This window comes from Stegostoma tigrinum, chromosome 7 (genome assembly GCF_030684315.1).
Source record: "Stegostoma tigrinum isolate sSteTig4 chromosome 7, sSteTig4.hap1, whole genome shotgun sequence".
NCBI lineage: Eukaryota > Metazoa > Chordata > Chondrichthyes > Orectolobiformes > Stegostomatidae > Stegostoma > Stegostoma tigrinum.
Genome location: NC_081360.1, coordinates 102390471 through 102415588, shown reverse-complemented (window position 1 = coordinate 102415588; position 25118 = coordinate 102390471). Strand labels below are relative to the sequence as shown.

The following is a 25118-nucleotide window of genomic DNA, read 5'->3' as shown; positions in this document are numbered from 1 at the left end:
TGGACAAGCTAGGAGGGTGGGCAAAGAAGTGGCAGATCAGAATCAGACACAGAATCAGAGATACACAGCATGGAAACAGACTCTTAGGTCAAACTCATCCATGCTGACCAGATATCCTAAATAAATCTAGTCCTTTTTGCCAGCATATGGCCCACATCCCTCTAACACTCTCTATTCATATACCCATCCAGATGCCTTTTAAAATGTTGTAGTTTTACCAGCCTCCACCACTTCCTCTGGCAACTCATTCCACACATGCACCACCCTGTGCATGAAAAACTTGCCCTTTTAGATTCCTTTTAAATCTTTTCCCTATCACCTTAAATCTATGCCCTCTAGGCTTATGGCACTGTGTGAAGTTTTGCACTTTGGTTGGAAGAATAGAAGCATGGACTACTTTGTAAGTGGGGAAGAGCTTCAGAAATCTGAGGCAATAAAGGGACTTGTGAGTTCTAACTCAGGAGTCTCTTAAGGTTAACGTGCAGATTCAGATGGCAGTTAGGAAGGCAAATAAATCTTGACATTCATTTCATGAGGCCTGGAATATAACAGCAGGGATGTGCTGCTGAGGTTGTACGAAGCTCTTGTCAGACCACATTTGGAATATTATGAGCCCGTATCTAAGAAAGGATGTGCCGGTGCTGGGGTTGTGGTGTGAATCTGGAGGGGGTTTGCAAGAATAATCCCAGGGTTGAAGGAGCTGTCATATGAAGAGTGGTTGAGGACTCTGGGTCTGTACTCAATGGGGTTTAGAAGGATGAGGGGGGATCTGATTGAAACTTACGAACATTGACTGGCCTGGATTGAGTGGACTTAGAGAAGATTTTTCCACTAGTAGGAGAGACCAGGATCCAAGTGCACAGCCTCAGTGTGAAAGGACCACCCCTTATAACTGAGATGAGGAAAATGTCCTTCAGCCAGATGGTGGTTAATGTTTGGAACTCACTGCTGCTGAAGGCTGTGGAGATCAAGTAATTGACAGTATATGAAGCAGAGGGAGATAGATTTTTGATTAGTAAGTGGATCAAGGGTTACGGGGAAAAAGCAGGAAAATAGTTTTGAGAACCAAGTCGGCCATGATCACTGGGCCAAATGGCCTAACTCTGCTCCTATATCAGACAGACATCTGAAACCACACAACACCAATTTATAGTCCAGTGATAATGGGAACTGCAGATGCTGGAGAATCCAAGATAATAAAATGTGAGGCTGGATGAACACAGCAGGCCCAGCAGCATCTCAGGAGCACAAAAGCTGACGTTTCGGGCCTTGACCGCTTAAGTGTTCCCCCACTGGGAGGGAACATGCCTATTTGGCGATTGTTGCGCGGTGCCTATTCATCCGTTGTCATAGCATCTGCATGGTTTCGCCAATATACCATGCCTCGAGGCACCCTTGCCTCTGGCATGAGATAGACAATGTTGGCTGAGTCACATGATAATCTGCAGTGCACATGGCGGGTGGTGTTTCCACGTGTGATGGTAGTGTCCATGTCGAAGATCAGAAATGTCTTACAGAGGTTGCTCACACACACTCTCTCTCTCTCCCTCCCCACACACAAACTCTCCACCCACCCCACACATTCTGCTCCCCACCACACACACACACACACACACACACTTTCTCTCAAAGCCCCACATACAACTACACACACGGGCGTGCACTCTCTCCCTCACTCTCTCACACACACACACACACACTCTCTCCCACCCCCTCACACAAACACACACTCTCCCCCTCACCCAGACAATCTCCTTCTCCCTCACACACACACACAATCTCTCCTACACACATGCACACACCCTTCCACACACACACAAACACACACACATATTAATCAACTAAAACCTTCTAACTGATTAAAGATTTAACAGCCACTTAGGTTTGTTTAATACACCCTCATCAGTTGTCTGACCCTTACATCTTTTACTAATAAATTCTGTGTTCAGTGTGCTTCTTTCTCACTTCACCTGACGAAGGGTCTACACTCTGAAAGCTTGTGCTTTCAAAGAAACCTGTTGGACTATAACCTGGTGTAATGTGGTTTTTGACCTTGCCCACCCCAGTCCAACACCAGCACTTCCACATTAAGGCAAATATCTGTACACCGACTGGTGTCTCCCAGAATCCCCCCTCTCTCTCTCTCAGGGAGACACCTGAACATTTACTAGTATCTGTTAGTGCCCCACTGTCCTCAGGGAGATATCTGTACACCAAAAGCTTTCTCTAAGTGACCAGCAGTATACCACAGGGATCACAGCTTGTATTCTCACTGTTTGTTGTCTTTATTAACAACTTGGATGTGAATGAAGAAGGTATTAGTAGTAAATTTGCAGATGACGCAAAAATTGTAGTTGATAATGAGAATGATGGTCTCAGTTTTATAGTTATATCAGTTAAATTGGGCAGAGCAATGGCAGATGGAATTTAATCCTGATAAGTGTGGGGAAATGCCTTTTGGGGGATCTGATAAGGGCAGGATTTACACAATGAATGGTTGCTCCCTATTGAGGATCAAGTCCATAGATCCCTGAAGGTGTACAGGGTATGGAGGCATAAGGGATGCTTACCTTCATTAGCCAGGGCACAATATATAGGTGCAAGTCTTGTTACAACTTCATAAAACATTGGTTCAGTCAATGATGGAATACTGCATGCAATTCTAGTTGCCACACTAATGAAAGGATGTGATTGTACTGGAGAAGCTGAAAAGAAGAATCACCACAACGGTGCCAGGGATTGAATGTCTCAGTAATGAGGTCAGACTGGATAGACTGGGTTTGTCTTTCTTGGAGTAGCAGCTAAGGGGGACGAATCTGATTGAGATATACAAAATTCTGATAGGCACAGACAGGGTAGATTGAGAGAATATTTTCCTCAATAGTGAAAACATCTAAGATCAGACGGTATAATGTTAAGGTAGGGATTAAGTGATTCAGAGGGGGTTGGAGGAAACTATTTTCACCCAGAGAGTAGTAGAAACATGGAATGCACTGCCTGAGAGGATGCTGAATTAGATACACTCACAACATTGAAGAAGCATGTGGACAAGCACTTAAAATACCAGGGCACTTGGACCAAGTGCAGGTAAATGGAATTACTGCAGTTTGGCATTTGTTGCTCAGCACAGACAGGGTGGGCCGAACAGCCTATTTCTATGCTGAACACCACCACCTGCAAATTCCCCTCCAAACCACTGACCATCCTGAGTTGGAAATAGATTGCCTTTCCTTCACCAATATTGGGTCAAAACCCTGGAATTTCCTCCATTGTCTGTCAACCCACAGCATTTGGATTGCTGTAGTTCAAGAAGGCAGCTCATTACCAACTTCTCAAGGGCAACTAGAGACAGGCAATTTATGCTGACTAGTCAGCAAAGACCATTTCCCATAAATGAACAAGAGAAAAAAGTCTTGCAATTAAAACCAACATAGCACTTGCCTTCCTAACTGCTTGCTGCACCTGTCTGTCAACTTTCATTGGTTGGTGTACGAAGGCATCCAGATCCCTTTGTACATTCACACTTCCCAACATAGCACCATCAAAATAATACTCTTTATTATGTTTGGGGTTCTCCAGAACCATTAACAGAACATGAGATAAACTTGAACAGGGAATACTTTATTGTAGGTCCCTCAGCTCCATAACTGATTTTAGACTGCCTCCCCTCACTCTTGCCACCAGGTCACCTGATCTGTACTCTTTAATGGGGCAACACGCACCCAACTGCATTCATAACATCCTTCGCCCTTTATTTCAATACTCCACTTTACAATATGTATACATCCAACAATTATAATTATTATACAGGCACTGTTGCTAACATATGTATATCTCAGGAATATTTACGAAAAAAATGGAAAAAGAAAACAATTCTTCCACAGTCTAGAATGACATGATCAGCCTGTCAGGGGTATATGGATTTTTAGGAGACTGTCTCTTCATCTCAGGAACTTTTTCTAGTGTAGTCTCCTGGGCTTCTGGAAATTTCTGTTCCACAGATACATCTCTCTTTGACCTATCAAGCTGTTGTTGTTTCCTACCCGGATGCAGTCAACCCTGGCTCTGATACACATGACTTGGTCGGCATCACTGGTCCCATCTGGACTGGCTCAGTATTCTGTGGGGCCTCCCTTCTTGGTGAGGTGCAGTGACCACCTGGACTAACTGTCTCCTCCAGACTCGATCATCCCTAATCTGCATCTTATATGACATCAAGATAACGAAATGTGAGGCTGGATGAACACAGCAGGCCAAGCAGCATCTCAGGAGCACAAAAGCAGACGTTTCGGGCCTAGACCCTTCATCAGAGAGGGGGATGGGGTGAGGGTTCTGGAATAAATAGGGAGAGAGGGGGAGGCGGACCGAAGATAGAGAGAAAAGAAGATAGGTGGAGAGGAGAGTATAGTTGGGGAGGTAGGGAGGGGATAGGTCAGTCCAGGGAAGACGGACAGGTCAAGGAGGTGGGATGAGGTTAGTAGGTAGGAGATGGAGGTGCGGCTTGGGGTGGGAGGAAGAACACCCAGTCTTGTTTCAGTCCACCACTGCTGGGATCCACTTATCCCCAAACGTCATAAGTTAATATGATTTCTCCTTTTTGGAAACCCCTTGACTGAGAGGTTCCTGCCCTTCTTGACTTTGCTTTACCACTTCTCTGGTCTATTTCAGTTGCAACAAGTCAAACATGGTTCTCAGTTGGCAGTTGAAAATTAAGGACACCAGCGAGCTGAGCATGGGTTGTCACATGTGGCACGTTCCTGTACATGCTGAGGAACTTGTTGAGTCATTGGATTAGAGAATCCACCCCTTGTGAGGCCTTTAAGGGATGTTTCAAGGTTTGTCCAACTTTCTTTGCCTGGCTGTTTGTCACAGGCCAATCTCATGTCTGACTGTGTGATTTTTCAGGTACTTCTGAACTCCTGCGCCACAAAATACAGACTATTGCCACTAACAACTTGTTCAGAGTTCTCGAACCTGGCAAATATTCCATCCAGAGATAATGGGAACTGCAGATGCTGGAGAATCCCAAATAACAAAGTGTGGAGCTGAATGAACACAGCAGGCCAAGCAGCATCTCAGGAGCACAAAAGCTGACGTTTCAGGCCTAGACCCTTCATCTGCTTGGCCTGCTGTGTTCATCCAGCTTCACACTTTGTTATCTTAAATATTCCATCCAGTTGGTCTGTTGTTGCGTCCACCCATAGTGGCTTCATGACTGCCACCTCAGACCACTTGGAGTGGGCATGCAAAACTATTAGTAACATTTGTCTTTCTCCTGGTCCGGTGAAATCAATGTGAATCCACTTTGATTGAGGCCATTCCCATGGGTGAAGGGACATCAGCAGCAGTGCATTCCTTATTACTACACAGGATTTGCATGATTCTACATTCTCCTCCATCTGGTGTTCCATCTTCAGTCACAGAAAGTGGTTCCTGACTATCTCCTTCATTCAAACCATGCCAGCATGCCCTGGCTGCACTTGTTCCAGCACATTTTCCTCCTAATTAGGGAGGGATAACATTCCCCACATTAAATATCCATCTGATATGGACAACTCCCACCACCTGGGAAGGTAAGCATGTAAATTTGGGTGATGTCTATGAGAAGTCCTTCCTGTCAGGACCAAATCATTCCGGGTAGTGTTCGCTGACACTGGTACCTTGTCTTCCTGCGGAAAGTATGTAATTTTCAGGTTCAAATCAGGGATATCCTTACGTACAGGTAATGGTAACCTTGACAAAGCATTTGCATTTTTGTGCTTCTCTGTCAGTATTGATTTCATGAGTAGACTGGCAGAGCCAGTGCCCATCTCTGCAGGTGTGCTGCCACCGTTGACATTACTCCTGTACAATAGCCAAAAAGATTAGCGGCCTGTGGTCTATCACCAACACGAATTTCCTGACAGAAAGGAAATAGGTGAATTTCTTTAAAACCAAATATGATGCCCAATCCTTCCTTTTCCACTTGGGCGTACTTCTCCACCATCCTCATGAGTGATTTTGCTGCAAGCACAATGGGCCTTTCCTCTTTGTTTGGCAAGATGTGTGAGATTACAGCACTGACCCCAAAAGGTGAAGCAACAGATGCCACTGCAATGGCAACTTTGGATTGAAATGAGTCAACACTCCCAACTTTTTTTAAGGCTTGTTTCAGTCCTGGTAAGCATCCTCACATTACTGGGTCCATACTTGTGGCTTTCTTTTCCCCAGCAACCAATGCAGGGGTTTTAGCACAGTTGCCAGATCAGACACATTGTAATTTAATAGTCCCAAGACAATCTCTGGTCTGGCTGCTTTCATGATAGCCTCCTTTTTCCTGGGTGCCTTGTGTAGTCCAGGTAAATGATCCAGATACTCTATGGAGTCTTTAAAAAAATTGCATTTCTCTTTTCACTTGAGGCCATCCTCTTGCAAACCTTTTAGGGTTTCTTCTAGGTTTTTCAAATGCTCCTCTACAGAGGATCCAGTAACAAAAGTATCATCCAGATAATATTGGACACCTGTCAATCTACTCAAAATTTGGTCCATGGCCCTCTGGAATACAGTCTACACTGACATAACGGCAAAAGGCAGTTGTTTGTACAGAACAGTACCCCGTGTATCACTATCGCAAGCAGTTCCTTTGTGACACCCTTCTGTAAATAGGCCTGCAACAAATCCATTTTTGAGAACTTCTTTGCCCCAGCTAGTTCACTGAACAGATCCTCAATGAGTGGAAGTGGGTATTGATCCGCACACAGACCTGGGTTGCTTGTGACCTTAAGGTCACTCCAAATTCTCACCACACCATATGTTTTTAAGACAGGAACGAAAGGATGGCCCATACCCTGGCAGTTATGCTTCCAACACTCAGGTTCACTAGCCATTTCAGTTCTGCTCCACTTTAGGTTGGATGGCACACAGTACGGGATGCGCCTTCAGATTCTTTGAATGAGCCTGAACTTCAAGCGAACTTTAGTTTCTCCTCCTTTCATTTCCTCCAGGGTTCCTCCTGAAGACATCCTTATACACATCCAAAATCTCTACAAACTCATTTTTGAGTCCACCACACTCCAATTTACTTTTATTTTCTGAAACCAGGAGCATCCAAATAATGCAGGGTATTTGCCTTTCATGGTGTACAGAGGCAGTTTGGCACATTGATCTCTTAGCTGTGCTTTTACCAGTATGTAGCCCTTCGGTGGCACCACTTGTTCCGTGTTTGTCCCTAGTGTAATCTTGGCAGGCTTCAATGGCAGTTCAGTGAATCGAATTGAGTCTTTACATATCTGTTCCAGTCTTACTTTGGCCTCCAACCACAATTCTTTCTCTGGTACATCAACTACCAGATCATCAATGCTGTTCACTGTCTCATCTGGAAGTGAAAAAGTTTATCTAATTTGCATCCAATTTGCACCTGTTCTCACCATCACCTGGTCCTTAAATCTCTGATCTCATTTCTGGGAATAGGCTGGCCACCAATATCCACTACAAGCCCACCAACTCTCAGTTATCTTGACCAAACATCCTTACATCCTGCTTCCCGTAAGGACTCTATTCCATTCTCTCAGTTCATCCGTCTCCATCACATTCGTTCTGATGATGCCAACTTCAACAAGGGGTCCTCTGAAATATCCACCTTCTTCCTCACAAGCACGCACACACATGTATATATGCATACATACACAGATATATTATATACATAAATATATCCATACACACACATATTATACATATAATGAATCACTGGGGCACAAACACTGATTGACAATTCATTGCCTGTCACTCAGAAAAAGATCCATTTACTCCCACACTGTTTCCTGTCTGTCATCCAGTTCTTGATCAATGTGATATGTTACCCATCTCTTTTAACTTTTCCCACTAACTTCTTATGAAGGCTCTTATCATATACTGGCAGAAAATCTAAATATACTATATCCACTGGTTCTCTCTGATCTATTCTACTTGTTACATCCTCAAAAAAGCTCCAGTAGATTTGTTCAGCATGATTTGCCTTTTGTAAGCCCATGGTGGGTTTGTCCAATCCCATTAACGCTTTCCACAAGTTCGTAACACTTCAAATGTGCAATGTAAATGTCAGTTGTTCAGTTCTCCCTGTTGAGGTTTACCTTTCACAGTGAGCTTAGCACTGCAGTTTGCCTTCCCTGCAGTGAATTTCACCATTCCACTCATGTCAGGGGAGGTGTTGCTGAGGATCAGCCTCTGGATAGTACCTCTGTTTTCCATGTGCACCCCATCCCCGTTCTGAAGGAGCTGTCCATTTAGGCTCCACTGAGGGGCTCTGATCATCGGCACTGACAGCTCACATTCCAACTGGATTGCATCAGGGGCTGTCACCTCCACATCCATCAGGTCCTTCACTATCAAAATGGCTTGCCCTGGAACAGAAAGAACAAAGATGCAAATATATTTGAGGTAGTTCAGGCAAGGTTCACTAGATCAATTGCACAGATGAAGAGCAATTGAGCAGTTTCGGCCCATATTCTCTGGCGCTGACAAGAACCAGATGAGCTCTAACGGGGTATGTAATTGCAAAGGGGGATTGACAAAGTAGAGGTAGAAAGCATGTCTCCACTGGTGTAGCAATCTAGAAACAGAGTACATAGATTTAAGATAAGAGATAGCTGATTTAAATCAGAGTTGAGGAGGAATTACTTCTGAAAAATCATGAATGTGTGGAATTCACTACACTAGACTACAATGGATGCTGGGACATTGAGTAAATATAAGGAGGACAGAGATAGATTTTTAAAGAGTAATGAGTTAAAAGGAATATGGGGAGTGGCGACAGAGTAGAGTTGAAATCAGCCACGATCACATCAAATGGCAGCGCAGGCTTGACAGGCTAAATGGCCTACTCCTGCTTATGCTGTTCTTATGCTCTTAATCTCATTTCAATGGAGTTCACTTCCTTTTCCTTAATTTTTCTTTTTATTGCTCATCTTTTGATCCTCCCTTATATTTCTCTCTGTACACATGCTTCTCATTATATTGCAAAAAAAATGGTAACAACCAAGGGCTATTTCACCCCTCAAACCTGGTTCTCCATTCAATGAGATCATGGCTGATTGGTAGCTGGTTGTGATATGATGTGCATGCACTTTTAAAGGGGTAAATCAAACTGCTGTCGGTCAATCACACACCTTTCACAGGAAATGATGTGTTAGTCCAGCAATGGCTTGTGGTTAGTCTGGAGGCAGCAAAGAATGAAGATCAGATATTCCATACAGAGTTTTCCAGTTAACTCTGTCCATGTACAGCCTTATCTTCAAATAAAGAACTCACTTTGTTCTTTCACCAATCTGTGTGTGATTGATAAGTTAATGCCAAAGAGATGAGGAACAAAAAGTAACTAAAATCTATTGACTTGGTTTCATAACCCTTAATCTCTTTACCTGATAAAGTCTATTAGTCGTAGTTAAAAAGCTTCAACTGACCTCCAGCCTCAACAGTTTTCTGGAGGGAGAGACTTCCAGGGTTACTGTTGACCAGAAACCAAACTGGACTAGTCTTCTAAACATAATAGCTACAAGAATGGGTCACAAGCTAAGAATACTGCAGTGAGTAACTAACCTTCTGACTCCCCAAAGCTTGTCACCATCTACAAGACAGAAGTCAGGAGTGTGATGGAATACTGGACGGGTGCAACTCCCAAAAACACTCAAGAAGCGTGACATCATCCAGGACAAAGCAGCCCATTTGATTGACACCACATCCATAAAATTCATTCCCTCCAACACTAGCCACTTCCATCTAAAAGGACAAGGGCAGCAGACAAATGGGAACACCACCTACAAGTTTCCCTCCAAGCCATTCATCATTCTGTCTTGGAAATACACCAAGTCCTTGTTATTTGTGGAGGACAGGGACATGAACATCCTGGAGATAACAGAAAACACAGACCCTGCTAGCATGTAACTCTCCTTTATGTACTATGAAGGGCTGCATGATCAGACTTTGACGACTTGATGAGAAACAATAAAATGAGATATTGAGCTGACCCCATGGTGAATACGTGGATTTGCAGACGAGAAGTGAGTGTACGTCATTGTTCCTTCAGTGTCGCTGCATTAAAATCCTGGAACTACTTCCTAAGGGCATTGTGGGTATCGCTACAGCCCAATGACTTGGTGTATCAGATGCTTAATGAGTACTTTGCATCAGTAATCACCAAGGAGAGGGACATGACGGATGTTTAGGTTAGGGACAGATGTTTGATTACTCTAGGTCAAGTCGGCATAAGGAAGGAGCAAATGTTGGGTATTCTAAAAGGTATTAGGGTGGACAAGTCCCCAGGTCTGGATGAGATCTATCCCAGGTTACTGAGGGAAGCAAGAGAGGAAATAGCTGGGGCCTTAACAGATATCTTTGTAGCATCCTTGAGCACGGGTGAGGTGCTGGAGGATTGGAGAATTGCTAATGTTGTCCCCTTGTTTAAGAAGAGTAGCAAGGATAGTCCAGGTAATTATAGACCAGTGAGCCTGATGTCAGTGGTGGGCAAGCTGCTGGAGAAGATACTGAGGGATAGGATCTATTTACATTAGGAAGAAAATGGGCTTTTTAGTGATAGGCAGCATGGTTCTGTGCAGGGAAGGTCATGTCTTACCAACTTGATAGAATTCTTTGAGCAAGTAACAAAGTTGATAGATGAGGGAGGGGCTGTAGAAGTCATATACATGGACTTCAGTAAGATGTTTGATAAGGTTCCCCATGGTAGGCTGAAGGAGAAAGTGAAGTCGCATGGGGTCCAGGGTGTACTAGCTACATGGATAGAGAACTGGCTGGGCAACAGGAGACAGAGAGTTGTAGTGGAAGGGAGTTTCTCAAAATGGAGAACTGACCAGTGGTGCTCCACAGGGATCCATGTTGGGACCACTGTTGTTTGTGATATACATATATGATCTGGAGGAAGGTATAGATGGTCTGATTAGCAAGTTTGCAGATGACACTAAGATTGGTGGAGAAGCAGATAGTGAAGGGGACTGTCGGAGAATGCAGCAGAATATAGATAGACTGGAGAATTGGGTGGAAAAATGGCAGATGGAGTTCAATCGAGGCAAATGCGAGGTGATGCATTTTGGAAGATCCAATTCAAGAGTGAACTATACAGTAAATGGAAAAGCCCTGGAGAAAATTGATGCACAGAGAAATCTGGGTGTTCAGGTCCATTGTACCCTGAAGGTGGCAACACAGGTGGATAGAATGGTCAAGACGGCATACGGCATGTTTTCATTTGTCAGACAGGGTAGTGAGTACAAGAGTTGGCAGGTCATGTTACAGTTTTATAGGACTTTGGTTCGACCACCTTTGGAATACCGCGTACAGTTCAAGTCATCACATTACCAAAATGGTGTGGATGCTTTGGAGAGGGTGCAGAGGATGTTCACCAGGATGTTGCCTGGTAATGAGGGCGCTAGCTATAAAGAGAGGTTGAGTAGATTAGGATTATTTACATTAGAAAGACGGAGGTTGAAGGGGTACCTGATTGAGGTCTACAAATTCATGAGAGGTATAGTCAGGGTGGATAGCAAGAAGCTTTTTCCCCCAGAGTCGGGGACTCAATTACTAGGTGATCAATTTCAAGGTGAGAGGGGAAACGTCTAAGGGAGACGTGCCTGGAAAGTTCTTTACACAGAAGGTGGTGGGTGCCTGGAACACGTTGCCAGCGGAGGTGGTAGAGGCGGGCACGATAGCGTCATTTAAAATGTATCTACACAGAAACATGAATGGGCAGGGAGCAGAAGGATACAGATCCTTGGAAAATAGGTGACAGGTTTAGATAGAGGATCTGGACGGGCGCAGGCTTAGATGGCTGAAGGGCCTGTCCTGTGCTGTAGTTTTCTTTGTTCCTTGACTGCAGCAGGTCAAGAAAGCAGCTCACCACCACTTTCTCAAGGGCAACTATGCAATAAGTACCTGCAATATCCCTAGGGAGGTAGTTCCGGGATTTTAGTCCAGTGACACTGATGGAACAATGACAACTAGTCACTTCTCGTTATCTGCGGATCCAAATACTCACGTTGCAGCTATACAGGATATTGGTCTGGACACTTCTGGAGTTTGCAAGCAATTCTGCGCTTCTTCCAATAAGGACGTTGTGAAACTAGTTGCTGGGGTTGGAGAGTTTGAACTGTAGGCAGAGGCTGAATAGGCTGGGGCTATTTTCCCTACAGCGTAGGAGGCTGAAAGGTGACCTTATAGAAGTTTGTAAAATCATGAGAGCATGTCTAGCATAAACAGGCAAGGTCTTTTCCCTGGGGAATCCAAAGCTAGAGATCATAAGTTTAAGGTGAGCGAGGAAAGATATAAAAGGTGCCTAAGGGACAACTTTTTCATGCCGAGGGTGGTGCGTGTATGGAATGAGCTGCCAGAGAAAGTGGTGGAGGCTGGTACAATTACAACATTTAAAATGCATCTGGATGAGAATGTGAATAGGAATCGAGGGATGTGGGCCAGATGCTGGGAAATGGGACTGGATTTATACAGGATATCTGGTCGCATGGATGAATTGGACCAAAGGGTCTGTTTCTGTGCTGTATATCTCTAGGACTTTATGATTCTAAATGTAGGTCAGCTAGCAATGCCAAGGTCCCATGAAAAAATAAGGGAAAACTGCTTCCTGACATTGCCCCTGAATAGCCTGGACTCAACTTTAAGGTTTCTCCCCTTGTGCTGGACTTGTCCCACCAGCAAAAATAGTTTCTCTTCTCTTTCTAATTCTCTAATAACCTTTAAGACCTCAATCAGATCTTCATTCTCTATAGAAGACGTAATATATATCTAGTTGCTTGTAATTTACTGCTTTAAACTGTGGAAGAGCTTGCATGACCAATTTTGGGTTATGTGGCATCATTGATTACTGAGAGTTTTGTTGTTGTGTATGCACTCTGAAAGGCTTGGCTCTGATTTGTGTGTGTGCTGTTTCAGTGGCTACACCAGGGGCTTGACCTATAGTCACTGAGGCCTTGGAAGAATGGGACAGTGACTCTCCCACATACCTTCCACAAGTAGCTTGGCAGACGAGCAGTCATCAAAGGCATCACAGGTGTAAGTGTCCTCATCCTTGAAGCTGACATCATGGATGACCAGCTGCCGGTAGCAGTCCTCACTGCAGATCTCGTACTTGCTGGTGGCACAGAGCTCCTCATCTCCCCGGTACCAACGCACATGGGCATGTGGCTTAGAGACTTTACACTCCAGGATGACCTTGTGTTTCTCCAGCGCCGTCTTGTCCCGCAGAGGTTTCACAATCTTGACTGGCAGCTCTGAGGAAGCAAAGGCACAGTGAGTGACAAAAAATGAGTTTGCCAACCTCAGGAAACCTCTACCCCTCTGGGGTCAGCTTCAGCTCAAACAAGAGACGTCATCCCCATTCCCCATCACTCATAGTTCAGGTTTAAGGGAGGGAGAATGACCACTGCACAGTTGTACCCCCGGCCTGGACCAATCGCACCCCAGGAAAAACATGCATTTCTGCTGCACTTAAAGCAGCGCCAGGATGTTTAAAAATGTTCTACATTTAAAATGTCACTAATTCTTAAAGTGCAAACACTGTTGTGATGCAATTAGGGATGGGCAACAAATACTGCCTTACCCAGAGATGCCCACAAGCTCCAACAGCAGTAATCAGATAAATTATCAAAGCAATATCCTTTTAACTGACGTTGATTGAAGGGTAAATGTTGGCTCAGGAAACTGGGGAGAACTTCCTTCATCTCTAATTGTGCAACTCCTTTCCAGCCACCAGAGAACAGACACAACTTCAATTTAATGCCTTATCGGAATGATGGAACCTCAAAAAGTGCAGCATGCCCTCAGCACTGCCCCTCTGACAGTGCAACACTCCCTCAGAACTGATTCTCCCCTCAACTTACAGTTAGTGCTCCCTCAGTACTGACCATCCGATAGCACAGCACTCCCTCAATAGCACACTAACAGTCTCAGTCTGATTGTTATCTCGTACAAAGTGTGGAACTGGATGAACACAGCAGGCCAAGCAGCATCTTAGCAGCACAAAAGCTGACATTTCAGGCCTAGACCCTTCATCAGGAAAGGCCTGCTGTGTTTATCCAGCTCCACACTGTGTTATCTCGGATTCTTCAGCATCTGCAGTTCCCATTATCTCTCTCAGTCTGATTGTATGCTCAATTTCCGGAGTAAACAATTCTCTTGAATTGATGAGCATGTTCCTCCTGATGTAGGTCCCTGGCTGAGTACAAACAGAGGAGAGAATTTCACCCTTGAGTGCAAACAGAAAGGTGAATGAGGAAGAAGCAACTGAAATACCATTGACATCTAGTCGAGCAACAGACTCAGCATTCTTGGCTCTGAATCGAATTTCTCCAGCATCCTCCACCCTCACCTTGCAGATCAGCAAGAAATGTTTGGTACCTTGAAATATAAGGCAATCAGAAAAATTAGCTTGCATTTGATCATTCGCCTCAAGATGATAAACTGACCTGAGCCAGTAAATCACTGCCCATTGGGAGAGTGAATCCAAAGGTCAGGAAACTGAATCGGTTCTTGCAGACACTCACAGATTATTGTTCACATACACACACACCATGGGGCTAGATACAGAGGGCGGCACAGGTGTCAGTGGTTAACGCTACTGCCTCAGTGTCTTGGACCCAGGTTCAATTCCAACCTATGGTGACTGTCTGCATGGAGTTTTCATATTCTCCCCATATTTGTACAGGTTTCCTCCAGGTGCTCCGGTTTCCTCCCGCAGTTCAAAGATGTGCAGGTTGGATGAATTGGTTATGCTAGACTGTCCATTGTGTGTAGGAATGTGCAGGCTAGGTGGACTGGCCATGGGAAATACGGGATAATAGGGTAGGTGGCTGGGTCTGGGTAGGATACTATTTGGAGGGTTAGTGTGGACCTGATGGGCTGAGTGGCCTGCTTCCACATTGTAGGGATTCTAAAGTTTCCTTGACACTGTCCACATCAAAGACTCCCAGAACAAGTAGGTCCACAGATCACTGAAGGTGGTAGTGCAGGTAGATAAGGTAGTAAAAAAGGAGTATGGCATGCTTGCCTTCATTGGAAGGGGCATTAAGCATAAGGAAAGACATGTTATGCTGTAGCTTTATAGCATTCCAGTTAGACCACACTTGGAATATTGCACACAGTTCTGGTTACCACACTACCAGAAGGACATGGATGCTTTGGAGAAGGTACAGAAGAGGTCTACCAGGATGTTATCTTGTATGGGGTATTTCAGCTGTCAATAAATAAATAAATTTGTTTTCACTGGAATGCAGGAGGCTGAGGGGCAACCTGATAGAAGCTTCTAAGGTTGTGAATGGCATGGATAAAGTGGTAAGTATGAGGGTTTTTCCCAGGGTGGAGGGGTCAAATACTGAGGGACACCGGTTCAAGATGCAGTGGGGAGAAGTTTAAAAGAGATGTGCAAGACAGGTTTTTCACACAAAGGGTGGTGAGTGCCTGGAATGTGCTGTTGGAGGTAGTGGTGGAATCAGAGACAACAGCAGCATTTAAGAAGCAACTGGATGAAAACATGAATGGGAAGTGAATAGAGGGAAACAGATCCTTTAAGTGAAGACAGTTTTAGTACGGAAGGGCAAAATATGTTAGTGCAGGACTGGAGGGCCGATGGGTCTCTTCCTGTGCTGTATTGTTCTTTGTTGGCTGACAATCAAGGTGGTTGTCAAACATATTATGAGCAAAATCAGGAATATGTACAATGTTAACCAACTGCAGAATCCCATCCAATGTTGGACCCTGTTTAGATTTTTGTGAGCATGGACTGATTGGGTACAGTCAATATCTTGCGTGTGGTGAACAGGTGAAGTAACATGCTGTTTAATGCAATCTGCTAGTCTTCAAGGGACACAGCATACATATGCAGGATCACACTGGCACTGACTGGCTGAAAGTTATTTTGGTTTGATGGCAGTATCCTGTTAGTGGTGAACATCACTCATCTTGTTACTGCATGTAGTTGGTTTCATCACTTGCTCGAATTTTGAGATACTTTCACCTCAGATAATATTTTTCAGGACCAGAAGTGGTGGCCTTAGGCTCTGTAGCACCATTTACAGTGAGAAATTCTCTGATAATGATAGCCACTACCTCACAGGGGATGGCTTTGATGTATACTATTTCAGCATCAAACTTGTACAGTGAGCAAATGACTTGAACTGTGTTTGTGAAGCTTCTGATAATGGCAGCGTTCTATTGTGTGGAACTGTAGGGATCTGAATACATATATTGTCCAGTGAAGGTAGGTTTGTGGTACACAGTAGTAAGAAAATCCATGATAAATTTCATAACTAACACATCAAGTAAAAGGAGTTCATTTAACAGCTCCATTTCAAAGGTGGATTTGAATCCAAGATGTGAAAATCCTGATTGGAAAATCTAGACAATAATTTATATGGATGGAAATTGAAGTAATCAGAGGTACAGAGAATGTGGGTGTCCTGGTATATGAATCACAAAAAAAATTACAAATTTGATATACCAACTGATCAGGAAGGCAATCAATATATTGTGATTTATTGCATGGAGCAGTCTGGTGGCTCAGTGGCTAGCACTGCTGCCTCACCTGATCCAGGTGCAAATCCACCCTCGGGCAACTGTGTGGAGTTTGCATGTTCTCCTCCTGTTGATATGGATTTCCTCTGGGTGCTCTGGTTTCCTCTCACATTCCAAAGGTGTGCAAGTTAGGTGGACTGGCTATGTTAAATTGTCCAAAGTGTCCAGGGATGGTTGGTTAGGTGAATTTCCATGGGAAATGCAGGATTACAGGGATAGGGTAGGGGAGTGAGTATGGATGGGATGCTCTTCAGAGTGTCAGTGTGGACTTGTTGAGCCGAAAGGCCTGTTTCTACACTGTAGGTATACCAGGGATACTATGTACAGCATACGGTTAGATACAGAATAATTTTTGTCTGTATTGCATTATTTCACATGAAATAATGAACATGGTTAAATCTGAACACAGTTCCCATAGTTGAATATCCATATTATCCTCACATAGGCATATCATTCTGGACTCCAAAACATTTCACTGTACCTAGGTACACGTGATAATAATAAACCAAATCAAATTAATATTTTTCTCACGTGATCTTTATGAACACCAGCTGTGCGTCTCCTTACCCTCCTGTCTGATTTTGACACTGCTGTTTGATTTGATTCTATTTCCATTCTGAAACCATTCACTCTTCACTTCTGCATGGGACACTTCACAGACGAAGACTGCATTGTCGTTCTCTCGAACATCCTGATTCTCTAGCTCCTTCACAATCTGAATTTCCTGTTCTGTGGGGACATAACATATAGACACTCAACATAGTTAAAGTCAGGCCCGAGCCTCTAACTCCCTGAGATATTCTTCCCTGAGGCGTGCTAGGCATCAGCTCACTATTTATTATGAGCTGAGCTTCCAACTCTATTGCAAGATGACCACTTGAACCATGACATTGCCCGTCTACTGCCTCATGAAGGCTGTAGTTACAAACAGACCTCACCATTGCAATCATCTCTTGGGCAACTTACCACGTTACCACCTCTGAAAATTGGAATTTAACCAAGCTGTCTTGCCTCTATTTAAACATGCACCATTGTTTAGACTGAGCCTGCAGGGTACTTTGATTGTTAGCTAGCTCCACTCATCGTAATAATGTTTGAATTTAAATAGGGAGACGATTTGACCACATATATAGGTTTAGATTCTATCTGCTTAGCACGAGCAACATGCCTGCCAAAATTCTTAATTGAACTATTAATAACTCGATTGACAAACTTACTTGAGCAAAAATTACTAACAAAAGGTTTTATGCAAGTATGTGAGTTGCCCTTCTTGAAAAAACACAGGCAAAGAAACTCTGCACTTCACGGTTTGGTCCAAATGTTAACCTGTAGCCAAAGTCACATTGTGCACGCAAACTGTTGGCACTGGGTTTTCGTACTGGATCAGTTGTGGCTGGGTGAAATCTCTTCTTTCTGGAAACAGCACAGTAGGTTCTGAAATACTCCTGAGAGGTTCCACAACTGATGATGCTTCTAGATTAATTTTCGACACGGGGGAAGCGAAGTATAAATTTGGCGACCGCTTCACAGAACATCTACGTTCTGCTCGCAAAAAAGACTCTGAACTACCTGTTGCCTGCCACTTCAATGCACCACCTTGCTCCCTGACCAATATCTGTGTCTCCGGCTTGCCAGTGTTCCAGTGAAGCCCAGCGCAAGCTGGAGGAACAACTCATTTTCCACTTGGGGACCCTACAGCCCTCCGGACTCAATATTGAGTTCAATAATTTTAGGGCCTAAACCTCCCCATGTCCCAATCCCCACCCCACACACCAGGCCTTGTTACCACACAGCCTGCCACTACACACCCGTTGTTAGTCACTAACATTCCCCATTAACAAGTATTCACCCTCCCAGCCTGATCGTTAGCAACTCCTTTGTCTGTGCAACTATCTTTCTCTCTCTTTGGGCTCTATCCTATCGTTTACTCCCTACCCCATTCACCTCCCTATTTTCTGCACATAAACTGGCATTTTCCCAGCCACCATCTGTTCTGAGGAAGGGTCACCAGACCTGAAATGTTAACTCTGTTTTCTCCTTCACTGATGCTGCCAGACCTGCTGAGCTTTTCCAGCAACTTTGTTTTTGTTCCTAATTTTTGACTCAGACACATTAATGAGGAATTTCAGAGAAAAAGCTTGTGGGGGGACAGGGATGCAAATGGTTGTTTCTCCATCAACAAGTTGTCTTAGATTCTCTGGGTTTAAGAGTTCAGTTGCTTTATTACCCCTACAGTTTGGGTCATATGACTTTTCTCTGAGTATACTACCGTTGCAGGCAAAGTGTTCCATAATAAGAAGAAAAAAGAAAATCGGTATGACAGGTCGGCACAACATCGAGGGCCAAAGGACCCGTACTGTGCTGTAATGTTCTATGTTTCTATACTGTAGACTCAGGTCTCCATCCGAACAGCCCGCTCTTTGCAAACAACATTGCTGCTGCTGTAGTCAGTACATTTTGCTTTGCCAGGTGTTCACTCCAGAAATTTCAAGATATATACTAAACACACAGATACACATCAATGTACATATGTATATCCAGTCACTGATTTACTAAATCACATTTAGATCACACATCTTTATTACACTATCCACACATTAGGCCATCTCTGGTTCCTGTTAACCTACATCAGTTCCATTCTGGATAAAACACTTTCTTTGTATTCAAACACTTGTGCACTCTCACTCCCTCTTCATCTCTACAAATTCCTCCAGCCCAGCAAGCTTCTAAATGATTGTGATCTGGATCACATGCCTAAAAGGGTGGTGGAAGTAGATTCAGTAGGATCTTCCAATAAAGAATTTAATAAACATTTCAAAGGAGATTTATGGGGCTGTGAGGACAGCCTATTGAAAGGGGTGACACAAACATTTGGGCCAAATGGCCTCCTCTGCTGTACGACCCTGTGACTCTGTTTCTAAGGAGCTAGCCACTCTAGCCTTGGGCTTGGAGATGGGGCCATACAGTCATAACTTTGTGGGTGTCGAGTGGGGAGGGTACCGCCACTCTTGGTAATAGCTGCGGATATGAAGTGCTTCATAGGTCATCCTTTAGCTGGACTCTACCCTGAAGAAGTTACACAATAGGCCTGGTGCAGACGTGGCAATAGTCACCGAGCCACTACCAGCCAGTACCTATCCTTCCAACTGAGTGTGAGTGGAGCAGAAACTGGCATCTGGGCACAAAGTTGATGTACAGAGGGCTTTTGGGGTTTAAGTCCATAACTTCCTGAAAGTGGCCAGACAAGTAGACAGGTGGGTGAAGAAGGCGTGTTTACCTTTATTGGTCAAGGAATTGATACAAGAGTCAGGATGTCATGTTGCAATTTTATAACGCTTTGGTTAGACCACACCTAGAGAACTGCATTCAGTTCTGGTCACCACATTACAGGAAGGATGTGGAAGCTTTGGAGAGGATCCAGAAGAGGTTTACTAGAATGCTGCCTGGCTTAGTGGGTATGAACTATAAGGAAAGGCTAGAAAAACTCGGCTTGTTTTCTCTGGACAGCAGAGGCTGAAGGGAGACTTGATAGAAGTCGATGAAATTGACATGCACAGATAGGCTTGAGAATCAGAGTATTTTTCCCAGAGTTAAATATCAAAAACTGGGGGAAAGAATTTAAGGTGAGAAGGGGAAAGTTCAAAGGAGATGTGAAGGGCAAGTTTTTCACACAGAGAGTGATAGGAGTGTGGACCGCACTGCCAGGGGTAGCAGTGGAGGCAGATACAATAAAGCGTTTAAGAGACTTTTAGATAAGCACATGAATATGCAGGAAATGGAGCAATATAGACCAAGGGCAGGCAGAAGGAATTAGTTTCATTTGGCAACACGTTCGGCACATCATGGGCTGAAAGATCCCTTCCTGTGCTGTACAGTTCTATGTTCTAAATAGTACAGTTAAATAGGTAGCTGAAGAACTGGTGTAGGAGGGAAGGCTTCAGTACTGATGATCTTTTGGCTGTCTTCCAGGGCAGGTGGGGCCTACACAAGGACAGGCTGCACCCAAACTAGAGAGGCACCAATATGCTGGCAGGGAGGTTTGCTACTGCTTTTTTTTGGCGGGGTGCGGAATGGAGGTTATGTGCATCCAGGAAGGTTTCTTAAATCATTATGTAAATAGTTGAACTAGGGAAGGGACCAAACTGGACCTGGTATTGGGAAATGAACCCGACCAGGTAATTGAAGTTTCAGTGAGGGCATTTTGGGAACAGTGACCGTAATTCGAAACATTTTAAGTTGTAGAAGAGGCTGCAGGGCAACCTGGTAGAAGTTTACAAAATTATGAAAGGTGTGGTTAGAATGGAAATTATGAGAAGTGTGGTTAGAATGCTCAATCAGTGTCTTACTCCCAGGGTAGAAATGTCACTTACTAGAGTACATAGGGTTTAAGGTAAAAGGGGGAAAGTTTAAAGAAGATGTGAGAGGCGAGTTCTTTACACAGAGGGAAGTGCTTGGAATTCTTTGTCAGAGGAGGTCGTAGAAGCAGATACAATAGCTATGTTTAAGTGGCATCTTAACAGATACATGAATAGGCAGGTAATAGAGGGATAGGGACTGTGTAGAGGCGAAAGGTTTTTAACGCAGAAAGATATCACAAATTGTTGCAGGCTTGGTGGACCAAAGAGCCTATTACTATGCTATATTGTTCATTGTTCTAACTTCCCTTCTCCTCAAAATAATGCCAGCAGACACTTTTCACAGCCACGTGAGAAGGCAGATGGGTACTGGCTTTATGGTTTTATTGATAAGACTGCACCCCTGATAGGGGCAGTACTCCCCTAGGAAAGAGGCTGGAGTTAGATAGCAAGGTGTAGAGCTGGATAAACACAGCAGGCTAGGCAGCATCAGAGGAGCAGGAAAGTTGACATTTCAGGTCTGGGCCCTTCTTCAGAAAATCCAAAATGTCAGCTTTCCTGCTCCTCTGATGCTGCCTGGCCTGCTGCGTTCATCCAGCTCTACACCTTGTTATCTCAGACTCCAGCATCGGAAGTTCCTACTAGCCCAGAGGTTGGATTTGATGCTCAGGGTCCTGCAGGTAGCGAGTCTCAAATCCAGGCCTGGATTGACTTACAGGTGAGGTGAAACAGACTGTGCTGTGCCTGAGCTCTGCAATTTACAAACTCAGTTTTAGGCCTGCTGTATGATGAAGGCTACTGATTTTGAAGAGAAGGTACAGAAGATCGAAGCTGAGGATAATAATACTCACATTCACACTCAAACCTCTCTGCGTTAAAGAGTTTTACCAGACTCAAACACTGGCTGACAGTAAAATGACAAACATATTAAAGCTTTGAAGGAGGATTGTGAATTTCAATCAAACTCATTTCCAAAGATTCAGTTCACGAATACGAAGGCCAAATCATGGCAATTACCAAACACCTCCAGCTTGCCCAAGGTTTTGCATTCACCAGTGTCACAGGAATAAGTTCCAGAATCTTGAATTCCACATTTCCCTAAATAAGCAATCCTCTTCCTCCCCATTGAATAAATACGGATGTTTTTATTGGGTTTCATTTCCAAGTCATCCTGTTCAGGTAAAGTGAATAAAGAGAAACCACAAGGTTAGATACAGAGTAAAGCTCTCTCAAAACTGTGCCCATCAAACATTCTCAGGGACAACACGGGGTTAGATACAGAATAAAGCTGCGTGTACACTGTCCCTAGTAAGCACTGTAGTCATCAGAATCGGCAGTAAATTTTAAACACCACCACCACCAACACTACCTTCATCATGCCCCCAAAACCTCAAGCATGTGGGGAAGGAGCCCTGGAGCATCATGCAGGCAGAGTGTCCTGGGCAGAGGCCAGCATGGAGGAGGCAGTCCTGGCACTTACCTTGAAGTAGCTGTGTGTCAGTATGGAGCAGACTGGGGCTAGGTGCAGAGTAAGGACGGCTGTTGGACTGGGTCTGACGTGGGTGGTCAGACCAAGTGGAGGGGCCCTGCACTGAGTTGTTACATTATAATGTCTTTAAAATTGCCTACCTTACTGTACTGTCAATCCTTCTATTTTTAACTTATTTTTCAACTCTGTAAATAATGCAACTACTTTTATTCCTCTGCTGTATTCAAGAATTGTACCTAGCTACTTATACTTAAGCTGACGCCATAAGAAGGCAGACATTATAAAGCTTTTCACTACACCCCTATAATGGAGTACACATGACAATAAAAGGATATTGTATTGTATTTGGTGGAGAGAACTTATCAGTTCAAAGGTACCTACGGATGCCCAATAAATGCTGGCCTTGGCAGTGATGCCCACATCCCATTCAGATTATACATTATTATGGGATCTCCTAAGGTTTAGTGTCCGGAGTGAACGCCGTCAATTACTTGGGAATCTGACCAAACCAAGATACACCCAAACTTATGCCCTGCAGGTCAAGCATTCAGTTGTTGGTTAGTGGCCAGGGATGGTGGGTGTTTGGCATCCCTGGCCTTGTAACCCAGCTCAGAACTTCAGGAGAGGCTGACAGAAACTCATCAAACAAATGCAGCTCACCTCACAGCGCCTAATATCATTGGGACAGACAGTGATTTTCAAGCCATGAAACCACAAAATGTCCGCTCCCACCTACCTTATACCAGGTGACTTCTACATTGGGCCGGGACAGCTCACACTCCAAGGTGATAACAGTTGCTTCTGGAACCCGCAGATCTTTTAGTTCCTTCAAGAAGGTCACAGGGGGTTCTGAAACAGAGCAGCCACAAGACAGGGTGAGAGGGTACGATGGCAGGTGACAGTAGCTGACCAGGAAGGACGCATGGCTTACGACCACTCCAAATATCTCCCACACAATTCCTACTCCAGTCTGTACCAATCCAAAACTCTTTACAGCGAATTGTAAAGTCTCTACTCACTGAGAAAATACACCTCTCATCACCAACATTCTCAAACCCAGAGACACACGTAGACAGAGACACATATCCTCACACAGACACACACACACACACAAACACACTCTCAGATGCAGATGTCCACCCTCTTATTCACGCAGACATAGAGGCACAGATACACGTATGTGCATACATGCAAACTCACCTACACGCATATTCACAATCAGAAACATACACGCAAACATATCTACTGGTGTAAAAGAGCACTGCATTCTGGACAGTCTTGTTTCATGTAGTCACAGAGGCATGGAATCAGAGCCTTCGGTCCAACTAGTCCGTGCCAACCATGTTCCCAAAGTACAATAGCCTCACTTGCCTGAGCTTGGCCCATATCTGCCCAAACCTTTCCAATTAATGTACTTTTCCAAATGTCTTTTTTAAACAGTGTAACTGTACCTGCATCCACCAATTCCTCTGGCAGTTGATTCCATGCGCCAACCACTCACACTCTATATGTTGCCCCTCATGCCCTTTTAAAATCTTTCTCCTCTCATCTTAAAAAATGCCCTCTAGTTTTGAACTTCCCCACCACAAGGAAAAGACCTTTGCTTTGTCCCACTATGATTTTATAAACCACTATAATGTCATCCCTCAACCGCCTACACTCCAGTGAAAGAAGTCCCAGCATATTTCTTTTCGCAAAACCTCTGGTCCTGGCACCATCCTGGTAAATTTTTTATGAACCCTCTTCAGTTTAGCAATGTCCTTTTTGTAATAGGTTGCCAAGAACTGCATACAGTAATCCAGAAGCGGCCTCATCAATATTCTGTACAACCTCAACATGACGTTGCTTGTTCTTGTACAACCCCAGGCTAAAGATCTGGAGACATGGTAGGTGGTGAAATTTGAATTTAATAAAAATCTGGAGTTAGAAGCTGGTCTAAGGGTACCCAGTTACAATTGTCGATAGTTGCAAAAACCCACCAGGGTCACTAATGTCGTTTAGGGAAGGAAATTTCTATACCTTACCGTCCGGCCTACATGTGGCTCCAGATACAGGTTGACTCTTAAATGCCCTCTAAAATGGCTGAGCAAGTCACTGAAGTACCATTACGGGTGGGAAATAAATGTTGGCCCAGGCAGTGATACTCATACCTTCGAATGAACGGAAAAAAGACATTCTCTGCTGGACAGCGTTCCACATTCTTCCCACTCTTTACATGAAAGATTTTTCTCACAAAAAACCTGACTGCATTTCCTAGAGAGGTATCAATGTTAATAGCCCCTTGTGATCCCTCCCACATCTCTCTCTATCCCTAGTCTATCCAATACGTTAATTATGTCACCCCTCAGTCTTTATCTTTGAGGGAAAAGAGGCCCAGCCTGTTCGGCCTCTCCTAATTGGTATTATCTTGATACTAACATCATCTTTCTAAATCATTTTGACCCTTGTCCAGTGCACTCAAATCCTTGTTGCAAAATGGAGACTAGAACAATGCGCAGAACTATAAATATGGCCAAAACAAGTTTCAAATAACTTCGCAACTGCATAATTCTATTTCTCAAAAAAGCAATTGTCACCCAAGAGAATAGGGAAAGGGGAAATTTAACACAGGTTATTTAAAAAAAAGGGTTTACATCAAATCAATAAGTTGTTTCTAACTGGAAAACTTTACACGCCTCATATCGCTGTCAATTCCTCCAGTCCTTACACCC

At 44.1% G+C, this 25118-nt stretch overlaps 1 protein-coding gene across 8 annotated transcripts in view; it reads right to left on the bottom strand.

Moving 5' to 3' along the window:
* Nucleotides 1-25118, bottom strand: part of obsl1a (obscurin like cytoskeletal adaptor 1a) — a 195474-nt gene that overhangs the window by 10694 nt on the left and 159662 nt on the right. For 7 of the 8 annotated variants that reach the window (XM_059647569.1, XM_059647568.1, XM_059647573.1 and 4 more), the window contains 6 exons: nucleotides 23144-23256; nucleotides 21936-22089; nucleotides 17131-17292; nucleotides 14287-14391; nucleotides 12999-13265; nucleotides 8109-8378 (listed from right to left, as the gene is read on the bottom strand). In XM_059647569.1, coding sequence (XP_059503552.1) covers nucleotides 8109-8378; nucleotides 12999-13265; nucleotides 14287-14391; nucleotides 17131-17292; nucleotides 21936-22089; nucleotides 23144-23256 — 1071 coding nt within the window. Of the gene's footprint in view, nucleotides 1-8108; nucleotides 8379-12998; nucleotides 13266-14286; nucleotides 14392-17094; nucleotides 17293-21935; nucleotides 22090-23143; nucleotides 23257-25118 lie in introns of those variants that run through there. The other variant, XM_059647574.1, reaches the window with a different exon arrangement.